At 57.4% G+C, this 23,115-nt stretch overlaps 6 protein-coding genes across 6 annotated transcripts; 2 read left to right on the top strand and 4 right to left on the bottom strand.

Moving 5' to 3' along the window:
* Window positions 1–185: 185 nt before the first annotated feature.
* Window positions 186–3,476, bottom strand: SPBR_06485 (DDHD domain-containing protein; the record flags this gene model as incomplete). The annotated part of the gene is made up of 1 exon (XM_040764741.1): window positions 186–3,476. One exon carries the CDS (start codon window positions 3,474–3,476, stop codon window positions 186–188), a length of 3,291 nt encoding a protein of 1,096 aa, XP_040616160.1.
* Window positions 3,477–4,509: 1,033 nt separating this feature from the next.
* On the top strand, window positions 4,510–9,214 carry SPBR_06350 (DNA-directed RNA polymerase III subunit RPC1; the record flags this gene model as incomplete). Its single annotated transcript, XM_040764607.1, has 4 exons — window positions 4,510–4,601; window positions 4,674–4,785; window positions 4,867–5,016; window positions 5,114–9,214. The coding sequence occupies 4 exons, from the start codon at window positions 4,510–4,512 to the stop codon at window positions 9,212–9,214; spliced, it is 4,455 nt and encodes a 1,484-aa protein (XP_040616159.1).
* Window positions 9,215–9,661: 447 nt separating this feature from the next.
* SPBR_06649 (distribution and morphology protein 34) lies at window positions 9,662–12,193 on the bottom strand (the record flags this gene model as incomplete). Its single annotated transcript, XM_040764905.1, has 2 exons — window positions 9,662–11,197; window positions 11,927–12,193. 2 exons carry the CDS (start codon window positions 12,191–12,193, stop codon window positions 9,662–9,664), a joined length of 1,803 nt encoding a protein of 600 aa, XP_040616158.1.
* A 4,556-nt stretch (window positions 12,194–16,749) lies between these two features.
* SPBR_07199 (uncharacterized protein) lies at window positions 16,750–18,213 on the top strand (the record flags this gene model as incomplete). Its single annotated transcript, XM_040765453.1, has 1 exon — window positions 16,750–18,213. The coding sequence occupies one exon, from the start codon at window positions 16,750–16,752 to the stop codon at window positions 18,211–18,213; it is 1,464 nt and encodes a 487-aa protein (XP_040616157.1).
* An 847-nt stretch (window positions 18,214–19,060) lies between these two features.
* On the bottom strand, window positions 19,061–20,560 carry SPBR_07175 (solute carrier family 29 (equilibrative nucleoside transporter), member 1/2/3; the record flags this gene model as incomplete). Its single annotated transcript, XM_040765429.1, has 1 exon — window positions 19,061–20,560. The coding sequence occupies one exon, from the start codon at window positions 20,558–20,560 to the stop codon at window positions 19,061–19,063; it is 1,500 nt and encodes a 499-aa protein (XP_040616156.1).
* A 1,126-nt stretch (window positions 20,561–21,686) lies between these two features.
* Window positions 21,687–23,032, bottom strand: SPBR_07299 (uncharacterized protein; the record flags this gene model as incomplete). Its single annotated transcript, XM_040765553.1, has 3 exons — window positions 21,687–22,115; window positions 22,195–22,263; window positions 22,328–23,032. 3 exons carry the CDS (start codon window positions 23,030–23,032, stop codon window positions 21,687–21,689), a joined length of 1,203 nt encoding a protein of 400 aa, XP_040616155.1.
* Between the last annotated feature and the right edge of the window lie 83 nt (window positions 23,033–23,115).

Here is a 23,115-nt window from a genome sequence, read left to right as displayed (position 1 = left end):
TGCTAATGTGTATTTTATTTTTAATTATTTATTTTGCCATTGATTTAAAACATTTTCAGTATTTTTCGAGCAACTGCAATACGGGAAATGTATTTACACGGAACTTAAATATACGAAATAGGTAAAATCACTTGCTCAAATCCAGACGGCATGCGGCACGCTTACTCAAAGCACAACAAGCCAGTTCAGACCTCCGACGAGTTGCCCTTCTTCGCCTTCGCTGCCCGCAGCTTGCCCGCAAAGACCTGGGTCATCATAAAATGGCTGACGTCCGCGTCCGCCCAGTAGGTCAGGTGCGACGCGATCGTGTTGATGGGGTTGAAATCCATCACGCCCTCTTGGATGTGAAAGTCGACGCGGCCGTTGCGGTTGAGCGCGCGCACCTTGGCCTCCTCGCGCCGCATCCGCCGTGCCTTGGCCTCGTCGCGCCGCCAGCGCGCTGCCCGTGCCTCGCGGCTTTCGTCGCTGCTGCTGTCCTTGTCCGCCGCTTTGCTGTCCTTGGTGCTCTCCTTGGCCATGTCGGCGCGCTTCTTTTCAAAGTGCGAGAAGAGCGTCTCGACCTCCTCGTCGGCCACAAAGTCGTTGGCGCTGTTGTCTTCGTCGCCTGCCGCGATCTGTTTTTGCTCCTGCTGGTTGAGTTTGGACACGTCTTCCGCTGTCAAACCGAGGCTGCGGTTGAGGATGTTGGTTGTGATGCCTGCCTGGAAGCTCGACCACAGACCCGAGAAACTCTGGCCCACCTTGGCGCCAATGTCCGTCAGCCCTTGTGGTGCCACACTGCCAAACAGGCCTTTCTTGGTGTATGGCAGCGGCTGGGGCTTCAGGCTCTTCATGGCGGGCGCGATCAGCGGCTCCAGGCGGTAGCTGATGGGGTCCGATGGGTGGAAGATGTTGAAGAGCTGGCCCACCTTGGGCGACGACACCGACAAGGGCATGCCCGTTATGGTCGAGACGCGCTGGTCCGTCGCCGTTGTTGACGGTGCTGTCATGAACGTGTCGTCGGAGGACTCGAAACCATAGGGGCTGTTGTCATTGTCCGCGAGCGACGACACCACAGCCGACGACGACAGCGACGAGACCCGATCGGGCGCCTGTGGTGACCTGAGTAGGTGCCGAGCAGCGATTGTGCGCCCCTTGAGCATTTGGAATAGCCCAATTGGCGATCCCAGACAGAACAGGTCCTGCACATCAAAGTTGAACTCGAGGCTCTTCTTGCCTTCGGATGCTGAGGCGCCCTCAATCTCATCCTCATCGAACACCGTTGCGGATTTTGATTTTGCCTTCTTTGAACGGGTGGACGGCCAGATGCTGAGTGGGTTGCGATATGGCTCAGCCTCTTCTGCGTCCGGCTTCTTCTCCTTCTGCTGGCAGAGAAGATCAAACATGATGGCGGAACCGAGCGAGTGGCCAATGATGTGGACGGTGCCCTTGAAGCCCGGGTTGCGCTCGAGGAACAGGCTGTGAATCCGGTTGGATTCGCTTAACACGATCTCCGCAATCTGCTCGCGGTAGGCGCTCTGGTACAGCAATACGTCAAGGGCCAGGTCGGAGATGAGCGAACGCGCAAAGGCAACACCCTCGACAGTAATGTCGTCGAGGGCTGGGTACTCTTCTTCCTCGTCCTCGTCTTCATTCATCTCGCTGAGATCCTGCTCCTGCTTCTTGGACTCGCCGCGGCGGCGCGGAAAATCGAGCAGATGTCTCCAACAGACGGGCAGGACCTGGATGCGGCAGTTGCCCGGGCCCTCGGGTGGCTCAGAGTTGAGCGCCCGCAGGTCCTTGGACTCTGAATACACCGATTTGAGCGTTTTGCGAAGCGTATTGACGTCGTGGATGAAATTCAGGCTCTCCATGCGAAGGCCAAGGAGCTGGCCGATGCCGTGCGTGACAAGGAAAAGGTGCTCAATCTCGCGACCCTGCGACTCGCCGCTCTGAGCATTGTAGTCATCAGAAATCTCTTCTTCGGCGCGCCGCCGGATCTCTTCCGCCTGCTGTGCTGGGTCACGGTTCTCGTTCTTGCCCATGAGAGATGACAGCTGGCGATGGAGCTGGGTGCTGCGGCGCGCCATCTCGGAAGCTGCTCCTGAGCCATTGTCGTTCGTTTTGTCCTTGTCGGTGGACGTGCGTGAGCCGTCGTCCCACAGCTCTTTCCCATCAGCACCACTGCTGCCGGCAGTCGTAGATGTGCTCGGAGGCGCGGACCTTCGCTTCAGAGCCTTGAGCCGCTTTTCCTCGGCGCTATCAGCGCCCGGCCGTGTGTCGTCCTTTGCGGTTCCGTCCTTGGCCTTTTCTTTGTCGTCTTTGGCCTTGTTCGGTTCCGAGTAGCCGCGCACAACCTTGACACCGCTCATGTACCCACCACCGGAGAAACGCTCGTACACAGTCGATGTGACCCATGAGAGCACACTGTCCGTCGACAGCCACGCAGTATTTTCATCCTGGTATGTCGCCACGTGATTCATGTACTGCCCAAAGAGGCGGTGCGATTCGGGATGGAATGTCTTATCTAGCGCGCCGCTTCCGGTTGCCGTTGTGCTCGAGGTGGCCGAGGAGAACACGGACGTCACGGATGCAACGACGGACGACGGAGGAGCTGTCGCATCTGGTTCGGCCTCCGACCCCTTCAGATTCTCCGAGGACTCTTTTTTCGACACCTCGACAGACGCGGCGGCCTGTTTCTCGCGCACAGGGTAGAGCCACGGCTTAGCCTTTAGGTAGCCCTCCTCGAGCTGGGCAGCCAAGTTTTCTTCGCAGGCGCGCAGATTCGAGCCTTCTTGGTAGAACCAGATACCACGGCGCACATCGTACACGGGCCCCAGCCAGTAGACAGGCGCAAGCTCGCGGTTCTCAATGTCCACGTCAAAGAGGAAGTCCTCGTTCACCGGCACTTTGACGCCGGAACCCTTCGTCTGCAGGCCGCCATTCTCCTTTCCTTCTTTGTTGGAGGTCGCTCCGACATCCGAGACGTCACTTGTGTCTGTCGCTGACTTGCCCCGTGAGCGAGAGCCTGGAAGGACCTGGTCCCGGTCTTCAAAGCTCTCCAGTTCTTTCTGGTAGGCCGCTTCGATTGAGCGACTGTCGTTGGCAGAGAATTTGACATACTTTTTCGCCGGCGCAAGTGGTTTCGTGTCCTGCGGCACCTGCTTGCTTCCCATCCAGTTCGCCTTGCGCTTAGGAGAGTCGACCGCGTGGAACCATTGCACTCTCGGCGGCGGACAGCCTGGCGGATACCTTTTGAAGCTGCGCCCGTAGTAGGGCCTCGTACTGTGGTCAGGAGCGGTCGACGTAGTGCCTGTCGCCGGGTCTGGGCCCGTTGTAGACGATAACGTCGTTGCCCCTGTGCCTGTCGCGTCCGTGGCCGGATCCGCCGCTGCTGGGCCGGGCGTTGGCGTACTTCGGCCACTGCCGCCCCATGGGTTCATGGAGCCGAGCAGCGTCGTCTTCTCGGGTTTCTTGTCCACTGCCGGCGGGCCCATTGTGTTGTCGGCGTAGTGTCGTTCCCCGAGCTGACCAGGGCGATACACAGACAAGGGCCGCCAGCCAAGCGCACTCCGGACGCGCTTCCAGGCAGACGCGGCGTCCGAGCCGTAGTGCCGAGCGGGGACGTGCGGGCCAAACGACAGGAGCAAGTGCCTCGAAGCTCGCGCCAATGTGAAACAGAAGCTCTCACGGACGCGTGAGGGCGGCTGGAGTCACGGTGGAAGAGGCAGTTGGTGCCCAAAGACGAGAGATGTCCTCGACTGCTTAAGCTGGCAAAGCAAAAACGTTGATCACTTTGGCGATCTGCCGAGGCTGATTGGCGACCGGCTCGCTTCCTTGCGGTTCTAGCTAGCCTAGCACTTATTTTCGGGATGCTGAAAACCTGTGGAGACTATGGCAAGCTGAGTCAAAGTCCCGAAGTCATGGTTTGTTGTTCAATTGAAGTGAACGCTGCAGAATCCAAACAGGACACATTGACAAAGGTATGATCGGTCAGGCTACCTTACTGTTAGTAGCTGTTGTGGCAGCTACGACCGACTAGCCTATGACGGCATTGGTGACTTGCCACATGTGCGCTACTGTGCGGCTCTGATTGTGCGCAGCGCCACGCACTGTCCCATACTCTTTGGCCGATGACTCCTGCCATGCCCGTCGCCAACCATGCAATTGGCCCTTCGCACTTGCCTGCAGGTTGTGTAACGGCTGCTTTTAGAAGGATGGTGGGGGACGAACAGCCAACCATAGGCCTATTTATCACGGCAGGCGCGCCCCGCCGTCTGGCCTGGTTCAGGGAAGGCGAGACCCATCCACTGCATCAGTCAACGCTAAAAAAAAAATAATACAGCAGAAAAGCCGATTTTGCCAATCACCACCACTTTCTTCCCCAACCACGCCTCATCCCTCGCCGTTCAACACGTCCCAGGCACTCTCCCCGCACGAAATGCGGTAGCAGTGCGTCTTACTGAGGCGTGCACGACACTCGATCGCTTCCTCGCCCGATACCCACGCGATCCCCAGCTTCCGGCGGCCATGATGAGCGGCGCTCGGCCTCATGGCCCCATCAAGGAGCAGATGGTGGACCAGCTGCCCAAGCGGTTCAAGGGCATCAAGTTTGGCATCCAGTATGTTGGACCATTCTCTGTGCACTGGGGCTTCCACCTGTGATGTTTTCTCTGCTGACAGCCGCTTTCTAGGTCCAACCAGGACATCGTCAACCAGGCCGTCCTCGAGGTCTCGGATCAGATGCTCTACGACATTGAGAACAATCGCGCGCCTTACAAGCATGGCCCTCTTGATCCTCGACTGGTGCGTCCGATCTCATCTCTATTTCTTTTCTATGCTTCCTGTCAAATGCGGTTCATGACGTATTGCTGACTCTCCTTCCAGGGCACGTCGAGCAAGATGGGCAAATGCTCAACCTGCATGCAGCCCTTGCAGCTCTGCACAGGCCATTTCGGCCATATCCGACTTCCCCTCCCCGTCTTTCACATCGGGTACCTGCGCTTTATCCAGATGATCCTCCAGAATATTTGCAAGGTGCGTAGCAGCTCTCTTGGCGAGCGCTGAAAGAAGGACATGGAGGTGATTGGGCACCCCAATCGTCACTTGTTAGACGGCTGGCTAACCGTTGTAGGACTGTGGCCACGTCTTACTCGCGGAACCCGACCGGCGGTCGTTCCTCAAAGAGTTGCGTCGCCCAGGCATCGATAACCTGCGCCGCACGGGCATCTCTAAGCGCATCAACGAGACGTGCCGCAAGACAAAGGTGTGCCATTACTGTGGTGCCACGAACGGCGTGATTAAGAAGCTCGGCACCCTCAAGCTGGCGCACGACCGCTTCTCCGCCTTCAACCGCTCGACCGCCATGAAGAAGCAGGTGCCCCGCGGCAAGATCGAGTTCGACCAGTCCTTTGCCTCGGCCAAGAAGTACGTCCCGGACCTCGAGAAGCACGTCCGCAAGGCCCTCGAGGATCTCAACCCTTTGCGCGTCCTTAACCTCTTCAAAAAGGTCAGCCCCTCCGACTGTGAGCTGCTGGGCCTCGACCCGTCGGAGGGCCGCCCTGAGATGTTCATCTGGCAGTACCTGCCCGCCCCACCCATTTGCATTCGGCCCTCGGTCGCCCAGGACAACTCCAGCACCGAAGACGACCTGACGACCAAGCTCGCCGAGATTGTGCATCTGAGCGGTCTCATTCGTGGTGCCTTAGCAAAGGGCACGCCAGTTGCGACCGTCATGGAACTGTGGGAGTACCTGCAGATGCAGGTCGCCCTGTATGTGAACAGCGAAGTGCCGGGCCTGTCTCAGCCGGGCTTTGGCAAGACCATCCGGGGTTTCTGCCAGCGCCTCAAGGGCAAGCAGGGTCGCTTCCGTGGCAATTTGTCCGGCAAGCGTGTGGATTTCTCTGGCCGTACCGTCATCTCGCCCGATCCTAACCTGGGCATTGACGAGGTGGCCGTGCCGATTTTGGTCGCCAAGAATTTGACATACCCGGAATTGGCCAACCATGTCAACATTGAGAAGTTGCGCCGACTCATCCGCAACGGGCCGTCCGAGTGGCCGGGCGCCATGGGTGTGCACAAAAAGGCCGACGGCGGCTACAAGATCGATCTCAAGTACGCCGACCGCGAACAGGTCGCCCGGGACTTGTCGTACGGAGACAAGGTGGACCGTCATCTGGAGGATGGCGACATTGTGCTCTTCAACCGGCAGCCGTCGCTGCACAAGCTCAGTATCATGTCCCATCTTGTCAAGGTGCGCCATTGGCGGACGTTCCGCCTCAATGAGTGCGTGTGTGGACCGTACAACGCCGATTTCGACGGTGACGAGATGAACCTCCACGTCCCCCAGACCGAGGAGGCGCGCGCCGAGGCCATCACCCTGATGGGTGTCAAGCACAATCTGACGACGCCCAAGAACGGAGAGCCCATCATTGCCGCCAACCAGGACTTCATCACCGCCTCCTACCTGATCAGCAGCAAGGACATGTTCTTCACCCGCCAGGCCTTCACCTATATTTGCATGCACATGACCGTGGCCAACGTGCCTCTCGACATCCCGCCGCCGGCGATTCTCAAGCCTCAGGCGCTGTGGACGGGCAAGCAGGTCTTCAGCATGCTGATGCGCCCAAACAAGGAGTCGAATGTGTTGGTCAACCTAGACGCTAAGTGCCGTGAGTACAAACCGCGTCCCGGCGAGTGCCCCGATATGTGTCCCAATGACGGCTGGTTGGTGATTCGCAACTCCGAGGTCATGTGCGGTCGTATGGACAAGTCTACTGTGGGATCCGGCAAGAAGGACTCTATTTTCTACGTCATCCTCCGTGATTTCGGCCCGGATGCGGCCGTCGTCACGATGAATCGCCTGGCCAAGCTGTGCGCCCGCTTCCTCGGCAACTTTGGCTTCTCCATTGGCGTGTTTGATGTGTTCCCCACGGAAGAGCTCAAGTCCAAGAAGGAGGACCTGGTAACGGAAGCCAATAAGCAATGCGATGCACTGATTGAGACTTTCAAGGCCGGCAAGCTTGAAAAGGCGCCTGGCTGTACACCCGAGCAGACGCTCGAGAACGCCATCTCGGGTATTCTGAGCAAAGTCCGGCAACAGGCCGGTGAGAAGTGCGAGGAGACGTTGAGTCACCACAACGCGCCCCTAACGATGGCCAAGTCCGGCTCCAAGGGCTCGGCCATCAACGTCGCCCAGATGGTGGCCTGTGTCGGTCAGCAGATCATTGGTGGCGAGCGTGTGCCTGACGGTTTCCAGGACCGCAGTTTGCCTCATTTCCAGAAAAACACGCGCCAGCCCGCTTCCAAGGGTTTTGTCAAGAACAGCTTCTACTCCGGCCTCGTGCCGACTGAGTTCCTCTTCCACGCCATTTCCGGTCGTGAAGGTTTGGTCGACACCGCCGTCAAGACGGCCGAGACGGGTTACATGTCGCGCCGCCTGATGAAGTGCTTGGAGGATCTGTCGACGCAGTACGACAACACCGTGCGCACGTCGTCTGGCGGTATTGTCCAGTTCCAGTTTGGTGCAGACCGTCTGGACCCCGTGAACATGGAGGGCTCGGCCGTGCCTGTGCATTTCGACCGGACGTGGACGCACGCCGAAGCCGTGACGTTTAGCAATGACGAACCGACCCTGTTGCCTGACGAGATTATGACCGTCTGCGAGGCGATTCTGGACCGCGAGCGCCAGAAGAACACGCGCCACGACCTGGTCACCAACGAGGTGCTCGGCTACAATGACCAGAGCGACCGCAACTTGGATCTGCAGGAGGGTGCCCGCATGTTCATCGAGACTGTTGCCGACTACGTGCGCAAGCGGGCGGCAAAGCTTTCTAACGCGCGCGCTCTGGCCGGTCTTGTGGGCGGAAACAACGACAACGGCCTGGACGACACCATTGACCCGGCGCAGCTACAGCGGACTGAGCGCGTGGCCAAGGTCTCGCGGCGGACACTGGAGTACTTCCTGAAGCTCTGTATCGACAAGTACCGTCTGGCGCACGTGGAGCCTGGCCACGCTGTCGGCGCCGTCGGTGCACAATCGATTGGTGAGCCTGGCACACAGATGACGCTGAAGACGTTCCATTTCGCCGGTGTTGCCGGCATGAGTTTGACTCAGGGTGTGCCGCGTATTAAGGAAATTATCAACGCATCCAAGAAGATCAGCACGCCCGTTATCAAGTGCCCGCTGCAAAACACGCGCCAGATCGAGGCGGCGCGCATCGTCAAGGGCCGCATCGAGAAGACGTACATTTCAGACGTCCTGCAGTACATTGAGGACGAGTGGGGCACCTTTGCGGGCCGCGTGGTGCTCAAGATTGACCGCCAGGCGCTCATGGACATGCATCTGGAGATTGGACTGGGCGACATTGCACAGGCCATCTGCCGGCAGAAGAAGATGAAGGTGGACGAGAAGACGATTGAGCTCGACTACAGCCGTGACACCATTACGCTGGTGGTGCCCAACGACTACGTTGACGTGGCTGCCGCGAAGCGCGCCGCCAAGAACCGCGCGACCGCCGCGGCGACGGGCAGCGGGCCCCTGCTCAAGGCGGCGGCCAGCACGACCGGCACCGAGGAGACGGCGGATCTGCTGCTGCGCGTCAACTACCTGCGGCGGATGCTGCCCACGGTGCCCATTTCGGGCTACGCGGACGCGACGCGGGCCATTATCCAGACGTCGGAGCAAAACGAGAACACCGTGTTCGTCGAAGGCTACGGTCTGCGCGACTGCATGATTACAGAGGGTGTCATTGGCACGCGCACCACGTCCAACAGCATTCTCGAGTGCCGCGACGTGCTGGGCATCGAGGCGGCCCGCACGTCGATTGCTGTCGAGATCAGCCGTGTGATGATCGACATGAGCATCGACCCGCGGCACATGGAGCTGTTGGCCGACGTGATGACGTACAAGGGCGAGGTGCTGGGCATAACGCGGTTCGGCATGTCCAAGATGCGCGACAGCGTGCTGCACCTTGCGTCGTTTGAGAAGACGCCGGACCATTTGTTCGAGGCGGCGGCGGGCATGAAGACAGACCGCATCGAGGGTGTCAGCGAGTGCATCATCATGGGCCAGACCATGACAATCGGCACAGGCGCCTTTAGTATGGTGCGGCGGCTGGGCATTGCGCCACAGCAGCTGACGCCGCGCCAGACATGCTTTGAGTCTGCCTGGCAGGCCAACCACGGCACTCTCCGGCGGCGTCCGGCAGCCATCCAGGCTCCGATTGCCGTATGACGTAAAGAAGACGCTGTAAAGTCATACCAGGAGAGACTTTAAGGGAAAAGGGGGCTTATCATTGTTACGGAGTATTAGGGACATCCGGAATTTATTCGTATTTTTTGTTTACTTTGGAGTCTTGTTCCTATCGGTCTGAGAAAGTTTACAATACAGCAGACTTTATTCGATATCACGTGTCACACTTGAACTTGATTGTCAGGCAAGGTTAAGTTCATAAATGGTTGATTTCCGTCTATCATGATCGTCATCCTAAGCCATAAAAAGGCTGTACTTTTCGTGTCACTAAAAGATTTTGTAAACAAAGAAAAATGGGCAATGAGAAGCGGAACGAAAGGCTGGAAAGAGAAAATGAGGTGAATGAGGGAAATATATGCAGAAGAAGGATGAAGAGTGGGAAAACGGAGGCCCACGGGTGCAGTGTCAAAATTAAAACAAAAATGAAAATTATCTCGTGGCCTCATATGCTGGTGGAGGGGCGTCGTCCCGGTCGTCCCAGAAGGCAGGGTTTTTTCGGTTCTCGTCGTACACGCGGCGAGCGATTTCGCTTGCCATCTTCATGATCCAGTCCTTTTCCATGACTGGCGACGAGTCCTGAAAAGCCGCGGATGGCGGTGTCATAGGAGTCCCTGCCAAGGGCGAGGAGACTGCAGGTGCGGATTCTTTGGACGGAGAGAAGGGTCCGGCTGTTCTCGGCTCAAAAATGCCCCCAATCGGTGTGGTAGGAACACCGGCGCGGTTTACTTCCCGGCGCTTCTGCTGCGGCCGAGACGCCGGGAGTGCGCTCTCGGCTGCATTCTTCTCTGTGTTCTCTTGGAAGTGGACTCCAGGGGCAATACTGGCAGCGGCAAGTGCTGCGCCGATGTTGCTCAGTGGCTCTTGCGGTGAGAGAGGTCGTGGCGGCGTCTGGAGCATGTCCTGGGCCTCGTCTTCTTCAGGGATGGAAGTAGGCATAATCGGCTCCGACAGCGGGCCCTGGACAGACACGCTATCCGATGCCGTGTCACCGGCTTCACTGACAGGTGCGCTGCCTGCAATGATATCCTTGGTGCTGCTGCCGCTGCTGCTCTTGCGCAGGTTCACGACGCGCGTCTTCTTTCGGCGTCCGTTGCCGTACGACTTGGGATGCCTCTGGCTGTTGGAGCCGAGAGAAAGGCCGGTTGTTGCAGAGCTAAGGTTGACCATCGATGGCCGTGATGGCAGGTGGCCGTGGACCTGGCTACCGGTATCGGAGAAGGTATACGTGGTTGTCGATGCAGTCGTGTTCGTGGCAGCTGCAGTGAACGAGTTGCCGCGCGACAGTGACGGTGTGGCAAAGGGTGGGCTGTTGTTGCCGCCGGTGGGCGTGTCTTGGCGGTCCGAGGGGCCAGCCCATGCGCGGAAGACGACTTCCCGAATGCCCGGCGTGAACAAGGACAACGTGCGGTGTGAGTCGGTGAGGGCGGCGAGGCGTAGCAAGTTCTTCTGGGAGAACAGGGACTGAGACTCGGGGCTGCCAGTGGTGGAGAGGGACGGGATCTCGCCAGCGTCGACGAGGTTGCCGTTGATGTCGACGGCATCTGAGGGTGCATCGGCCAGGGGGTTCACGCGCATCTCGCCATCGTCGTCCTCGGCATTGGCAGTGGCATCTTCGTCCTTTGGTACCTGGTCGGGGGACCAGAGCTGCAGCGATAGGCGGTGGATGATGGCGGGAAGCTCGTCCATCATCAGGTCCCGCAGCTTGCCCTCGATTGTCCGTTGCAGGTAGTCCCTAACGAACTGGATGGAGTCGAAGGTCGAAGAGACCTTGAGAGACTCAAGGGGGTCATTGCGGAAGACCAATGTGAGACCCTTTTGCTTAGAGAAAACAACAATAATAAAAGCGGAGAGTTTGATTTCGGACAGGGTGATTTGGAGTGGGATGGTGAGGCCGGACGCGGCGGCGAGGGGATCTGGTGATGTGAAGGACGGTTTCGAGGAGAGGTAGGTGTTGAGTGGATTGGCCTATCAGAATTGAAGTCTGTATTAGCAACCTGCTGCTATAGGGCGGCAGAGGTGATGACGCAAATTCACCGGTCGGCGTAAAGACGGTGTGAGAAATTGACAAAAAAAAAACGGTGGAAAAAGACGCGCGAAGGGGAAATGAGGAAAAAGCAAATGAGCAATAAAAGGAGCCAGATAAGAAAACAAAGTGGTCGGTGACGCCAAAACATTCGGGTTCTCGTTTCTCGTTTCTCGCTTCCCGTTTGTCCCTGCTCTTCTCTTTTTCATTTTGTAGCGCGAATCCCTGTCGCCTTGCAAATTGCGAGGTTCATGCGACAACAAACAAGTCCCGGGTATCCTGGAGGCACAGCTGGAGAGCATGGAGCTTCTGGAATGTAGGAAGCGGCAAAATGGAAACAAGGCAAATTGAAACAAGGAAACGCAAAAGTCACGCGAATGCAGCTGTAAACATGCCCCGAGATCGTGACCACGCAGCATGCAATGTCCTGTTAGTCAAGCACAACGGCCACCAGCCAGGTCGTTGCCGGCAAAGGCGTGTGCATGCAGCCATTGTGAACGAAAAAGAGGACAAGGAAACGGACCTCATCACGTAGCAGTGATCGTCCCCGCCGTGAGGGCCCACTTCCAAACTGCAACCAACAGCGAACACGAGGCAGGGGAAGGTGGAAGTGACAAGAGGAAGCAAGGACAAGACGAGACAAAGGACCAAGAAACCGCAGTGCAACTCACCTGGACGCGTGTTTTGAGGGTCAAGAAAGCGTCGCCCGCGTAGCACATCTTGAAGATGCCCCGGAAGCGGTCGGCGGCAATATCGCCAATCTCGAGGATTTCCAGATCTGGCGGGACGGAGCCCAGGTTGAACTCGGTGACAATAATGTCGTCGACGATAATCGGCGGCTTGGGCGACTTGTTGAGCGCCGTCGTCAGCATCTCGCGGGCGCGCTGGTAGAAGCTGGCGTCGGCCGCGAGGGGCGACCAGTTGAAGTTGAACGCCATGGCGACGGGTCAAGAGTCGCCAGAGACACGTCTCGTCCTCTCCACGGAAGCTCGTGAGTTGTCCCTTGTCTCTAGTTGTCAAGTGAGGTCACCGTCACTCTCATCGTGGGACGTGGGCGGTGGAGATGCGGGAAAAGGGCACGTAAGGTCGACGCTGGTATTGTCGTTGACGTTGCTGTCGTCGAGATCACCGACGTTCGTCGCTGGCAAAGATGTCACTATTGTCGTCGAGTTGTCGAGTTGTCGAGTCAGTCGAGGTGGGCGCAGATGACGCTGCGAAGCCGTCGGGCACGAGGACAAGAAGAGGGTGTCGGTGGGGTGCTATCAGGCGACGGAGGTGTTGAAGCGGTGGGGAGACGTTGTGGTGGAAAACAGCGTTGAAGCTGGCCCCGAAATCGTGTTTGCTCGGAGATGGCGAATTGGAGGAGTGTGAGAAAGGAGTTGCAGAAAGAAGACAAGACAGAACGAGTGGAAGGTATCACGAGAAACACGACAAGCTTGTGAGGAGAGGAAAGTGCGACTGTGCAAGTGCAGGTTGCGAGAAATCAGAAGGGAAGGAGAGACCGAGCGAGACCGAAAAATCGAACGGAAACAGGAAAGCCCAGAAAGCAACAGGCTAGACAGGCAAGAGCAACCCCGGCATTAGAAAAAAACAGCAAGGGGAGCAAAAGAGGAACAGAGCAAGGGTCTGTCTATCAGTGAGCCACTCCGCCAAAGCGGTCTGCAAAACGAGTTTGGGTGGTGGAGCACAAAAGATGGAGGCGGAGTGCCGGAGATGCGGAAAGAGCAGAAGAAAAGATGTTAAAGAGAGCCGTAAAGGCAAGGACGTCCACAGCGCACGACGAGGAAAGAGCGACGATGGCGTGAGCGAATTGGCGGGCGTTGACGGGTAATGCAGGCAAACTGGGCGGCCCAAAATGGCAAGAACGAAAAGCTCTGAAGTGGGCAAGACAAGGATGGAGCTTTGGCTTGCCCAATGACGACGCGTCTTTTAGGTGGTCTCTTGTTTTTTTGTGGTTTCCTGGCGGGCAGATGCCCCTAAAAATTTTCACCTTGTTTTCTTCCTGCTGGTTTTGAGTGATTTGCTCACCTAAAGTTGTCGCTGTCCGCCACCCAAATAGCGACCGTCCCGAAAAATCCCACGCCTTCCCCGCCCTCCACATCGCCGCCCACAGCGCCTTTTGTACTGTAAAACGAGCCTGACGTTGGCCGGCACGTGACCTCTCACCGCCTCGAATTTCTCTCATGCCTGGATGCCTTGATATTGATCGTCACCTCGGCCAAGGCACGGACGGACCCAAGGGAACCAAGGCCGTTTCGTTACGGGACAGGCCCAGCCAGAGTTAACAAGCTAATTGGACGTACGACATACAGATGGCCTACAGACAACAAGCGCATGCATGAAAACGATGGGTCTCTGCAAAAGCAACATAACAACAGAAAAGGAACAGCCAAGCAGACAACGCATCAGGGGATACCGTAGCCAACACCAAGTGCGCCGCAGTGGGGCGACTGGACGTCCGCGCCGCAGGGTGCATGCAGAAGATGGAAGCGGAGAGAAACCCAGAGGCGCCAGAAGCGAGGACAGGAGCAAAAGCTGAAGACGACAAAGATACGGCGACCAACGTGACAGCGTAGAGGTCAAGTGAGAGACACAAGGCTTGGGGGTTGTGTGGTGAGCTAACAAAAGACAAACCTCATGTCGAAATACGGGCGTATCTGGTGAACAGGGTTGGCAATGGCCTGTTAATACTGGCCAAGCTTGCACATTCTGGAAAAAGAGAGCTAAGACACAACAGTGCCCCAAAGTTACGCCCAAAGGCTCTCGAGAGACCTTTTGCTTCACTGAGGGGTTCACGGAGGGGACTGGTTAAGAACCAGACGATCAGGCCAGGCGTGGCGGTGACGGTCACAATCTCGCAACAGGCAGATGATGCTGTTTTCGTGTTCTTGAAGGGTGTGGTGTGCCTATATTGTGCCTTGCGATAAGACCCGTGACAGCATCAGCTGATCTTGAACAAAGGACACAAGAATCAAGCAATCAACGAGGAGGAAGGACAAATTGAAGGACAAGGGAAGAAGTAATGCTGTGAAAGTGGATACATGCAAACAAGGGCGAGACGAAGTCGAGGCCGGAGCGTATGCAGGGAGAAATAGGCGGTGACGGCGTCAGGGTTGGACGTAGGGCGAGACGCGGACGACGAGACAGACACCGCCTTTTCGGGCTGCGGGTCTGCGGGGCAGCAGAGGCGGACGACTGGGGACTGGAGACTGGCGACTGGAAAGAACACATAACCGAATGTTGGCTGCAGGCCGAGGCCGAAATAGGAAGACGAGGGACAAGGGACAAGGAACAGAAAAGGAACAGACAAGGAACATAACATGCAGGCTGGACGGGCAGAGGAGTATCGATAGAGGGGGCACGTAGAAGGAACAGTAAACATGCACCGTCGCTGACTCTGCAGGCGAAGCGCCGGGAGAGACAAAACAACGAGGCGATAATGGAATTCGACAGAAAAAATACAGCAAAAAGGGACGAGACCGGGTGCACGGTCAATCATTCATTAACGGAAGAGGGCGCATCTGCTATGCAGCAGCGTCTCTCCGCGGACCGGACCGGCTGCAGCGAGGCAAGCGGGATGAGAAGACAGGTAGCAGCGAGTGAACAAAGCAAACAATAAAACGAGAGGGGGAGAAGAGATCAGACGAGAAAAGGAAACGGCCAAACGACGTAACACCAACAAAGCGGCACACACAACGACCAGCGGCAAGCCACAGTTTGAGCCAGAGACTTGTCCTGTGATGCCACCCACGGATGCACGGTCGCCTGCCATCGCACTCGTGCACACAGGTCAGGCTGCCTGGAGGCTGCTCTCTTGCTCTCCCGCGATTCGCCAGCCTGGATCGTGCATATTGTCTCCAGGACCTGCAGGTGTTGCCGAGGCTGCAGCGAGTAGGAAGCCAGCGGACAAAGACGGCAGGGTGGGCAGGCTGTGCGATGACGAGATGGCCCTGCATGGCGAGCTGGGCCTGGCCTGCAGCCGTGTGTGGACAGACGCACCGAGGCACCCTCCTGTCCTGGAGACGCCGTCGCTATATTTATCAGGTGGCGATGCCACATCTGTCAAGCTGCATTCAGGCACCGGAAGCTGCCTCGCTTGATGTCCTCGTTCTGGCGTCGTCGTTCTTTCCTCTGCTTCGTTTTCTGTTCTCTTTGTTCCTTCCTCCTAACCTCCTATACCCCTCTGTCTGTTGCTCTTTCCGCGCGTATAATTATTGTCATGCAGCTTGTATTGCACCTGCTTTCCCTTTTGCACCTGCGGCCAGATTAATCGGCGGTACGCCGTGGGTTGAAGTTGGGTCGCCGTTGGGTCTCTCTTTCCTTCTATCATAGTAACTCTCGCGTCTGCATAATGTCTCCTGTACTGCGTCTTTCTTGCCCATTCCGCCCGACCACTGCTCGGTTGCGCCTTCGGCGCGTATGACGCACCTACCCGTCGCTCTTTCCTCATTCCATTATCGTATCCCGCCTCTTCCTTCGCCCTGCCTGCCTCCGCCTGCCTCCTTCCTCGCTTTGCCCCTTTTGGCCACCCGTATAACCAAAAAAAAAAAAAAAAAAAAAAAAAAAAAAAAAAAAAAAAAAAAAAAAAAACTTTAAACACACTATCATATACAGGAAGGCGCAAGGTGTGAGAGATGAGAGATGATATTGTAAGGAAGGCACACCGCCCTAGTCTCTCGGACTGCCTTGCCAGGCTGCAGTCGTCAACGGACCACTGTGTCGCCAGAATCGCCAAAGTCGTCCAAGAGGCCCGAATCGAAGACATCGGGACAAAAGTACGAGACATTCGTCCCGAAAATGGGCATAAGAGAGCAAACGAAACAGGCGTCGGGACATAACCGGCCAATAGTCGGGCCAAATGGTTTTGTGTGTCTCAACGTGGTACTTCCCAAAACGGAAACCGCCTCTATTCATGTCGTTCACCTCTTTCTCGTTTGCTCGCTTTATTGCGCTAGCCGCGACAAGCTCTCACGTACGAAGTACTCCGTACTGGGCCCGAATTGTCGTCGCCTCGTCCGCGCCTTCCCTGTCCTCGATGGCTCACGATTGCGCCTGCCTCTACTGCCGACCTCGCTGCCAACTCGTGCCTGCCTGTGAGCAACGTGTGCAGAATAATAAGAGTTTCTCTTTGCCCCCTTTTCGAAATTCAAAGCCTCAATTTCTCTTGTTCTCTCCAGATCCAAACCCTGGCGATCTCCTCTTTAAAGGGCGGCTATCGTCGCACATCTCTGTTAGCTTCTTTCTTGCTTGTTCGTCATCCTTACATTCCCCTCCTCGCCACACTCATTAGCTTGTTCCTTGGCAGCCTTGTCTTCGTTTGTTTGCAATCTTTCTCTTTTCTCTTTTCCCTCGTTTTCTCGTTATTTTCTTTCCTCTCCCCGTCCTTTTTTCTCACCCCCTTACTTCGCCGTCTCTCTCCATCGTATGCTCGGCATCTCGTCTTCCCTTTCGCCACCCCACAGTCTTCTCTCTGCCTCCCCTCCTCCCCCCTCCTATGGCCGCCGAAGCGGACGCGGCAGCCGACGACACTCTCAATGGCCGCTACTATGCTTCCTCCGCCTCGGCCGCAGCTGACGTCGCATCGCTGCCGCCAATATCGCACACGCAATCGCGGACACAGGCTCCGCTGCACCAGCTGCCAACCCCACCGATGATCACCCGCATACCGTCCGCCGTGACGTGCGCTTTTGTCGGCGAGGGATCGGCCAATGCCGTGTTTTGCGTTGTCCCAGCCAATGACGTCGATGATGCCAGCGACTGCACACCAGATGCACAGGATGCAGCGGATGTGCGAGATACGCAGGCTGTCAAGGCTGTCAAACCGGTAAAGGATGCCAACCCCAAGGCGGCATATGCAGGGCCCCTGTCGACGCACCTCCTCCGCATTCCCAAGGCTGGCCCGGGCGTCAGCCCCACCACATGCCTCGAGCACCACGTCTACTATTCTTCTGTCTTGCGCCCTCTGCTCGGTGCCGAGTGGCTGGTTGGCCAACATCTTGTTCAGGGCATCGTTTCGACCGGCGTGCACGCCGTCCTCGATGGCTTGCTGCAGGACCTGGACCGCAGCCACCGTCGTCGCCCAGACTGGGTAGGCACAGGCGTGGCCCCCAATGTTGACGTGGCCCTGCTCGTCGAAGACATGACGTCAGCGTGCAAACGCGCTTCCTCCTCCGCCTCGACCACCACAACCATCCAATGCAAGCCCAAGTGGTTGGTCCAATCGCCCAGCGCCCCGGCGGGGGCGCGCCGATGCCGTACGTGCGCGCTCTCTGCCGCATCGGCGGCTGCGTCGCCGCGGTTGCCGGGGAAGGTGACGACGGCAAACGGAGCAACCAAAGGAGCAACGAATGGGCACGCTGGCCGGACCGCCAAAGTCGACAAGGCGCACAAAATCAAGCCGTGTCCCATGGTCTTGGTCGCCGACCCGCCGACCACGCCGCAAGAGGAAGCCGAGCTCGAGGCTGCGCTATGGGACTATGTCTGCAAGCACTTCGGCTCGGCCGTGTCTTTTCCGCCCTCGTCGCCGTTTGCGACGCCGTTCAATGCCGCCACGCCGCCTGTGGCCCTGCTCAAGGCTCGGCCTGCTATCATTCAGTGGCTGCGCACGACCGACCTGTTTCGCCGCATAGCCGCCATCCAAGCCGAGTACGACCCGCACGGGGCCATAGCTGTGGGTTTGGAGACTGGCGACGCTCTCGACCGCCTGCAGACAGCCATGACGCTGCGTGACTGTACGTGCTTTTTGCGGGTCACGACGGGCCTGACCGGCGATGCCTCTTTCTCTGCTGCGCCTGTTTCGGTCTCGGCCAAGCTCGGCGACCTCGACCGCAAAGACGGCCGCCTCAAGCTGGCCCGGTGGCAGGCTCAGGAGCGCGCCCTGCTGGCGGGCGGCTTCTACCTCGGCACCGAAGAGCCGCGTCAGCAGACACGCTGCTGGCTCGAGCGCCAGCGCGATTAGCACTTGGGCAGTTGGGTAGATTGTGTCTTTTTCTTTTTCTCTTATTTTCCTTGCCTGTCTGTACCATGAACGATTTTAACATTTTTCCTAGCATGTCTCATTAGCTTTTCTTATGTCTCTTTCATTTTCTTTTCATTTTCTTTCTCTGTCTCTCGTTGCTTGTCACATTGTGTATCATAATATGTCTCCGGGTGGGACTTTCCTACTGTCATATCTTGCACTGGTTATTGGGGAACACCGGCCGCAGCGGGCAAATTTTGGGTCATAGAACTGGCTATGCTTTTGTTCGGGTTGGCATGGGGCAAGGATTGATTCCCGGCTACGGAGGGGCATTGCGACCAACATATGGGGCATTTTATCGTTCACCTGGTGTGAACTGATTTGTTCTCATCATTAATCGTATAATTCGTGTAATTCTACCACGCAGATGTAACTCTCCGTTGTAGTAATGTTTACAATGCTGCCATCCTCCTGCCTGAATGAATGTACAATGAGGAATGTGTCATGAGAGGTTTGATAATTTAGCCAACGTCAAGTTCGAACACTATATGACAGATATTTCGAGAATATCCAAAAATGAGAACTAGTGACATAGTAGGCGCCAGTTGTGCTACCGTGGTATCATGGTACATTTACGGAAGCAAGCCAATGAAGCAATACGGTAACGAGACACTGTACTAACAGAAAAAAACCCAAAATACCATAAGTAACAACGCTAAACAGACATAAGCCAAATAAACGTATGCAATATACAAATAAGATAGGCAGACCATGCATTATGTGCAACGACTCTATCAAATATGCAACAAGATACATTGTCGAAGCGAATAAATGAATCAGCATTCCTTTATATGCTCGCCACGGTAAAGCTCAGGAAACTGCCAACGGTCAGGCCGGCAACAAGGCAGAGGCCCATAAATCCGCCCGCCGCCTCGCGCTCGCCGTCCTCGACCCAGTCGCCCGCGGTCATCATGGCCGTCGAGCTCAGCCAGCCGCTGCTGAGACCAAAGGGAAGCTGCACGAGCAGCAAGTAGAACAGGTCGCTGTTCACCACCGCGCCGCGGCCGCCCAGATTGCACAGAAAGTACAGCGGCAAGAACACGAGACGCGCGAGGCCAAAGGCGAACAGCAGCACGGGGCGGCGCTGCAGCACCTCGGGCACAGGCAGCATGGTGGTGATGCGGCCCAGCAGGTCGCCCAGGTTCCAGAAGAAAAAGGCGAGCGGGATGAACGCTGGCGGCCGCAGGATGGCCGGCACGGCGGCGGCGGCGCCGCCACCAGTCGCCGGATCGCCGAGTACGGTCCGCACGGACAGGACCTTGGGCGTGAAGACGGGGAAGAACATGGTGATGACAAAGCAGATGAAGACGGACAGGGCCACCCAATGCATCTTGAAAAAGAGCGTCTTGAGGCCGACGACCTTGCGTGCGGCACGCTCGGCATCCTCGATGGACGCCATGCTCTCAGACAGGGCCTGGGCCATGCGGGTCTCGACGATGCGGTCATGGCGCCGTGCCAGTGGCTGGAAGGCCACGAGGGCAATGACGGAGATGACGACGGCCGTCAAAAAGTAGTAGAAGGCCGACGTGCCCGCTTCGGCCTCGGCGGACCGCAGATGAACGGCTGCCGTGCCCGGCGGCGGCGGCGGCAGTGGCGGCGGGAACACAAGCACCGTCACCATCTGCGCCAGCGGCGGCAGCACACCAGCAACGCCCTGGCCGGCCATGATGGCCTGGGTGTACTCGGGCCGGCCAAACGAGGCGGCGAACGCAAAGGCGCCGTTCTGAATCAGGCCGCAGGCCCAGGCAGAGCCGGCGACCATGACGACCAGGAACAGCAAATACACGCCGGTGGCCACGTGCAGGAAGACGGAGGTGGATGCCGTCAACAGGCCAAAGACGACCACGTTCATGACCAGGGCCGTGTTGATGCGGAAGGGGTAGGAGGCCGAGTACTGGATGTTGGTCAGAACGAGCATGGCGGCCAAGTTGGCGCAGGTCGACACCGAGATGATGGTGGACTGGAACATGTCGCGGATGGCCGGATCGGCAGCGAAGCGCATCTGGAAGTACGGCGCAGCGGCCATGAACATGTTCCAGGCCCAGAGCATGGCGACGCCAATGAGCACAAAGATGCTGTACTCCACCCACGAAAAGGGCGCCGCACCGCCGCCGTCGTCCTCGAGTTCGCCCTCCATCAGCGACGAGGCGTAGCCGCTGTGCCGGTCGTCTTCGAGGGCCAGCGGCATCCGCTCATCGCTGACGGGCTCGTAGTCGGGTCCGTTGCCGGCGTCCTTCTTGCCACCGAACATTTGGCGGATCTTGTCCATGATCGAGACACGCGGCATGCCCTGTATGTGATGTGTAGGGTGGCAGGTTTTGATACGTGGCGAGGAGACCGTCGACGATAACGTCAATCAGCAAGGACCTCAGCAGCAGCCAGGCCCTCCCTGTAAGGGCAGGGCGCTGCTGGAGGAATCAAGGACGCACGCGAAGAGTCAGTTAGGTCGGAGCGGCAGACTCGGAATGAGCGCGTTTGAGGAGATGAGGTGGCCGGACAGCACCGCCGTTTGTGTTGTGTCGTCGTGATGTGGTTTTGCGTTGTGTGGTCGAAAGGTATGACCAGACGAGAGTGCGGCTTGATAAAGCGTGGGATCAGGCTGGCGGGCCAGGAACGGAAGGTGCTGGTTGGCTACTGGCTGGCGCCTTCTATTGTACCCTGGCCGGGCGGATATCCCCCACTCAGTCGATCTGCGAAGGAAGGCACGGGCGGCGCAGGTCTCAGACCTATCAAAAGACAAGGCAGTGGCGAAACTATTAGCGAGACAGGAGACAAAAGACCAAAACAGAAAGAGCGCATGACAGGCGCGGCTTGCAATTGGCACCTGCCCACAAATGAGATGCACTATGGGGTTCCTGCACTCGTGCCTTTCCAGCTGAATACACTGTAAGTAATGTCATACTTTAGGGCTGTTAGTTGCAATCGGCAGCCTCGTTGATCCCTGGAATTTGTACCCCACGTCAAAGCGCACTAGTCGGCCGGAGCAGGCCGCCCCTATAAACAGCATCAAAGGGACTGTAACCAGCGTTGCGTATAACCGGAAACCGGCGGAAGCACGATGCATCAATGTGGAAAGACACCCAAAGGTGTGCATTAATGTAATTTTCTGGTCATAAAGTCATAATTTTGCACTTGCGGAAAAGAAAGGATAGGAATAAAAAAAGAAAGAAAGACACAAGAAATGCTCGTGACATATCTATGGCAGCCTCGAGATTCGTCTGCAATGTCCAGTGCACGAGGATGTGTCAACGCTCAACGTACTCAACGTTGACTGACAGGTGTTCATGTACACAAGTCGACCCGTATCTCGTGTCCCCAAGCGTTCGACGTCCCTTTCCATTACCCTCAGCACCGTTCCATATCGTCCACAGACCAAAGTATGCCCCCTTACAGCCGTGCGGCGGACTTGACGGCTAGTAAATCACCGTGTCTTCATCGTGCTCCACCATAATGCCCTTGTCTTTATCATCGCGCAGATCGTGGCCAGCATAAATCTCTCCGGATGGAACGACGGGTGCTTGTGGCTCAGCGTCTGTGCTTCGAACTGGCTCATCAACCATGGCATCCGGATCTTGCTGCGACTCTTGGTGTTGCGCAGGCGGCATGTCGATGCCTTCTTGTGCAGGGTCTTCCGATTGAGCCAAGTTTGGTTCAGGCGCATGAGACCTGGCCGCCTCATCAGGGCCGTCTTTCGGGGTGTACCGCACGCCCAAATCAGCCAGCCGACGCTGCTTCTCCTTTTGAAAATCTTTCTTTTGCTGGGCAATGCGGCTCTTTGTAGCGCGCACTTGAGACTCGATCGTCTCCTCCTGCTTTTGCGTGAGCTTCCAGGGGCGGTAGTACTATGCGGTCAGCTGGGTGATACTACTACTGTGACGAGCATGTCGTCCGTTGGACAGTTCGTTACAGAAAGCCACGTACCAATGGCGGCTGGGACTTCGTGCGCAAGCTCCGTGCCATCAATAGCTCGTTGGCATGCACCGTATGCATCTGTCGTTGTTAGCATTCTGCGCCCGTCCGCTGCGCCTGCCAAACGGACGGACCGCCTGCTCACCTTTTTCTCGTCAAACTTGACCTGCTCAATCTTTCGAATGCGCTCGAGCTTCGCCAGACGCTCAGCTTGTCGTTTGCGGTCCTCGTCAGTCGGCTCTGGGCGGGCCTGCCGTCGGCCGGTCGTGTTCTCTAGCTGCCCACGGTCCGGCAAAGACGACGGCCTCGGCCGTGCTCTTGCAGCTGCCGGCTGGCCAAGTCCACTGAAGAGGCCGCCAAACAGCCTCTGGCCACGCTTCCGCTCCTCTTGTGATATTTCGGCCTTGCGGCGCACATCACGGGGCTCGGGTTCAGGGATTGGACCGCTGCTGGCGCCAGACGAGCGCCGGCGCTTGAAAGGAGGCGTCGAGTCTCGTCGTGAGCGCCGCGTCTCCGGGATCCGCGCGTTTCTCTGATTGCAACTGCGGCTGCGGCTGCGGCTGCGGCTGCGGCTGCGCTCGCGATGTAGTTTGCCCCCCACAGGACTTGCCGGCAGTGGCGACCTGGACCGCCGGTCACCACGTGCGTTGTCCAGCCGTGATCGCTTCGGCGTTGGCTCGTCGTGGTCTAGACTCATGCTTGGCGACCGTGCATCGTCTCGCGGTCTCTTGGGTGGATGCGGCGAGATGTGCATCTCCTCATCGCCTAGTTGAAACGGTGCATGGGCTGGCGCAATGTCGGATGCATCAGGAGCAGCTGGCTCGGCCTCTGCGCCATGAGCAGCAGCCATGGCGGTGTCACTCGACATCGTCACCTTTGTCGCACTTTGTCGTTTGGATGGTCGTTGACGGAGCTACTGCTTAGGACGTCTTG

This window comes from Sporothrix brasiliensis (genome assembly GCF_000820605.1).
Source record: "Sporothrix brasiliensis 5110 chromosome Unknown Cont20, whole genome shotgun sequence".
Classification (NCBI taxonomy): Eukaryota; Fungi; Ascomycota; class Sordariomycetes; order Ophiostomatales; family Ophiostomataceae; genus Sporothrix; species Sporothrix brasiliensis.
This window is presented reverse-complemented; position numbering and strand designations above follow the sequence as displayed.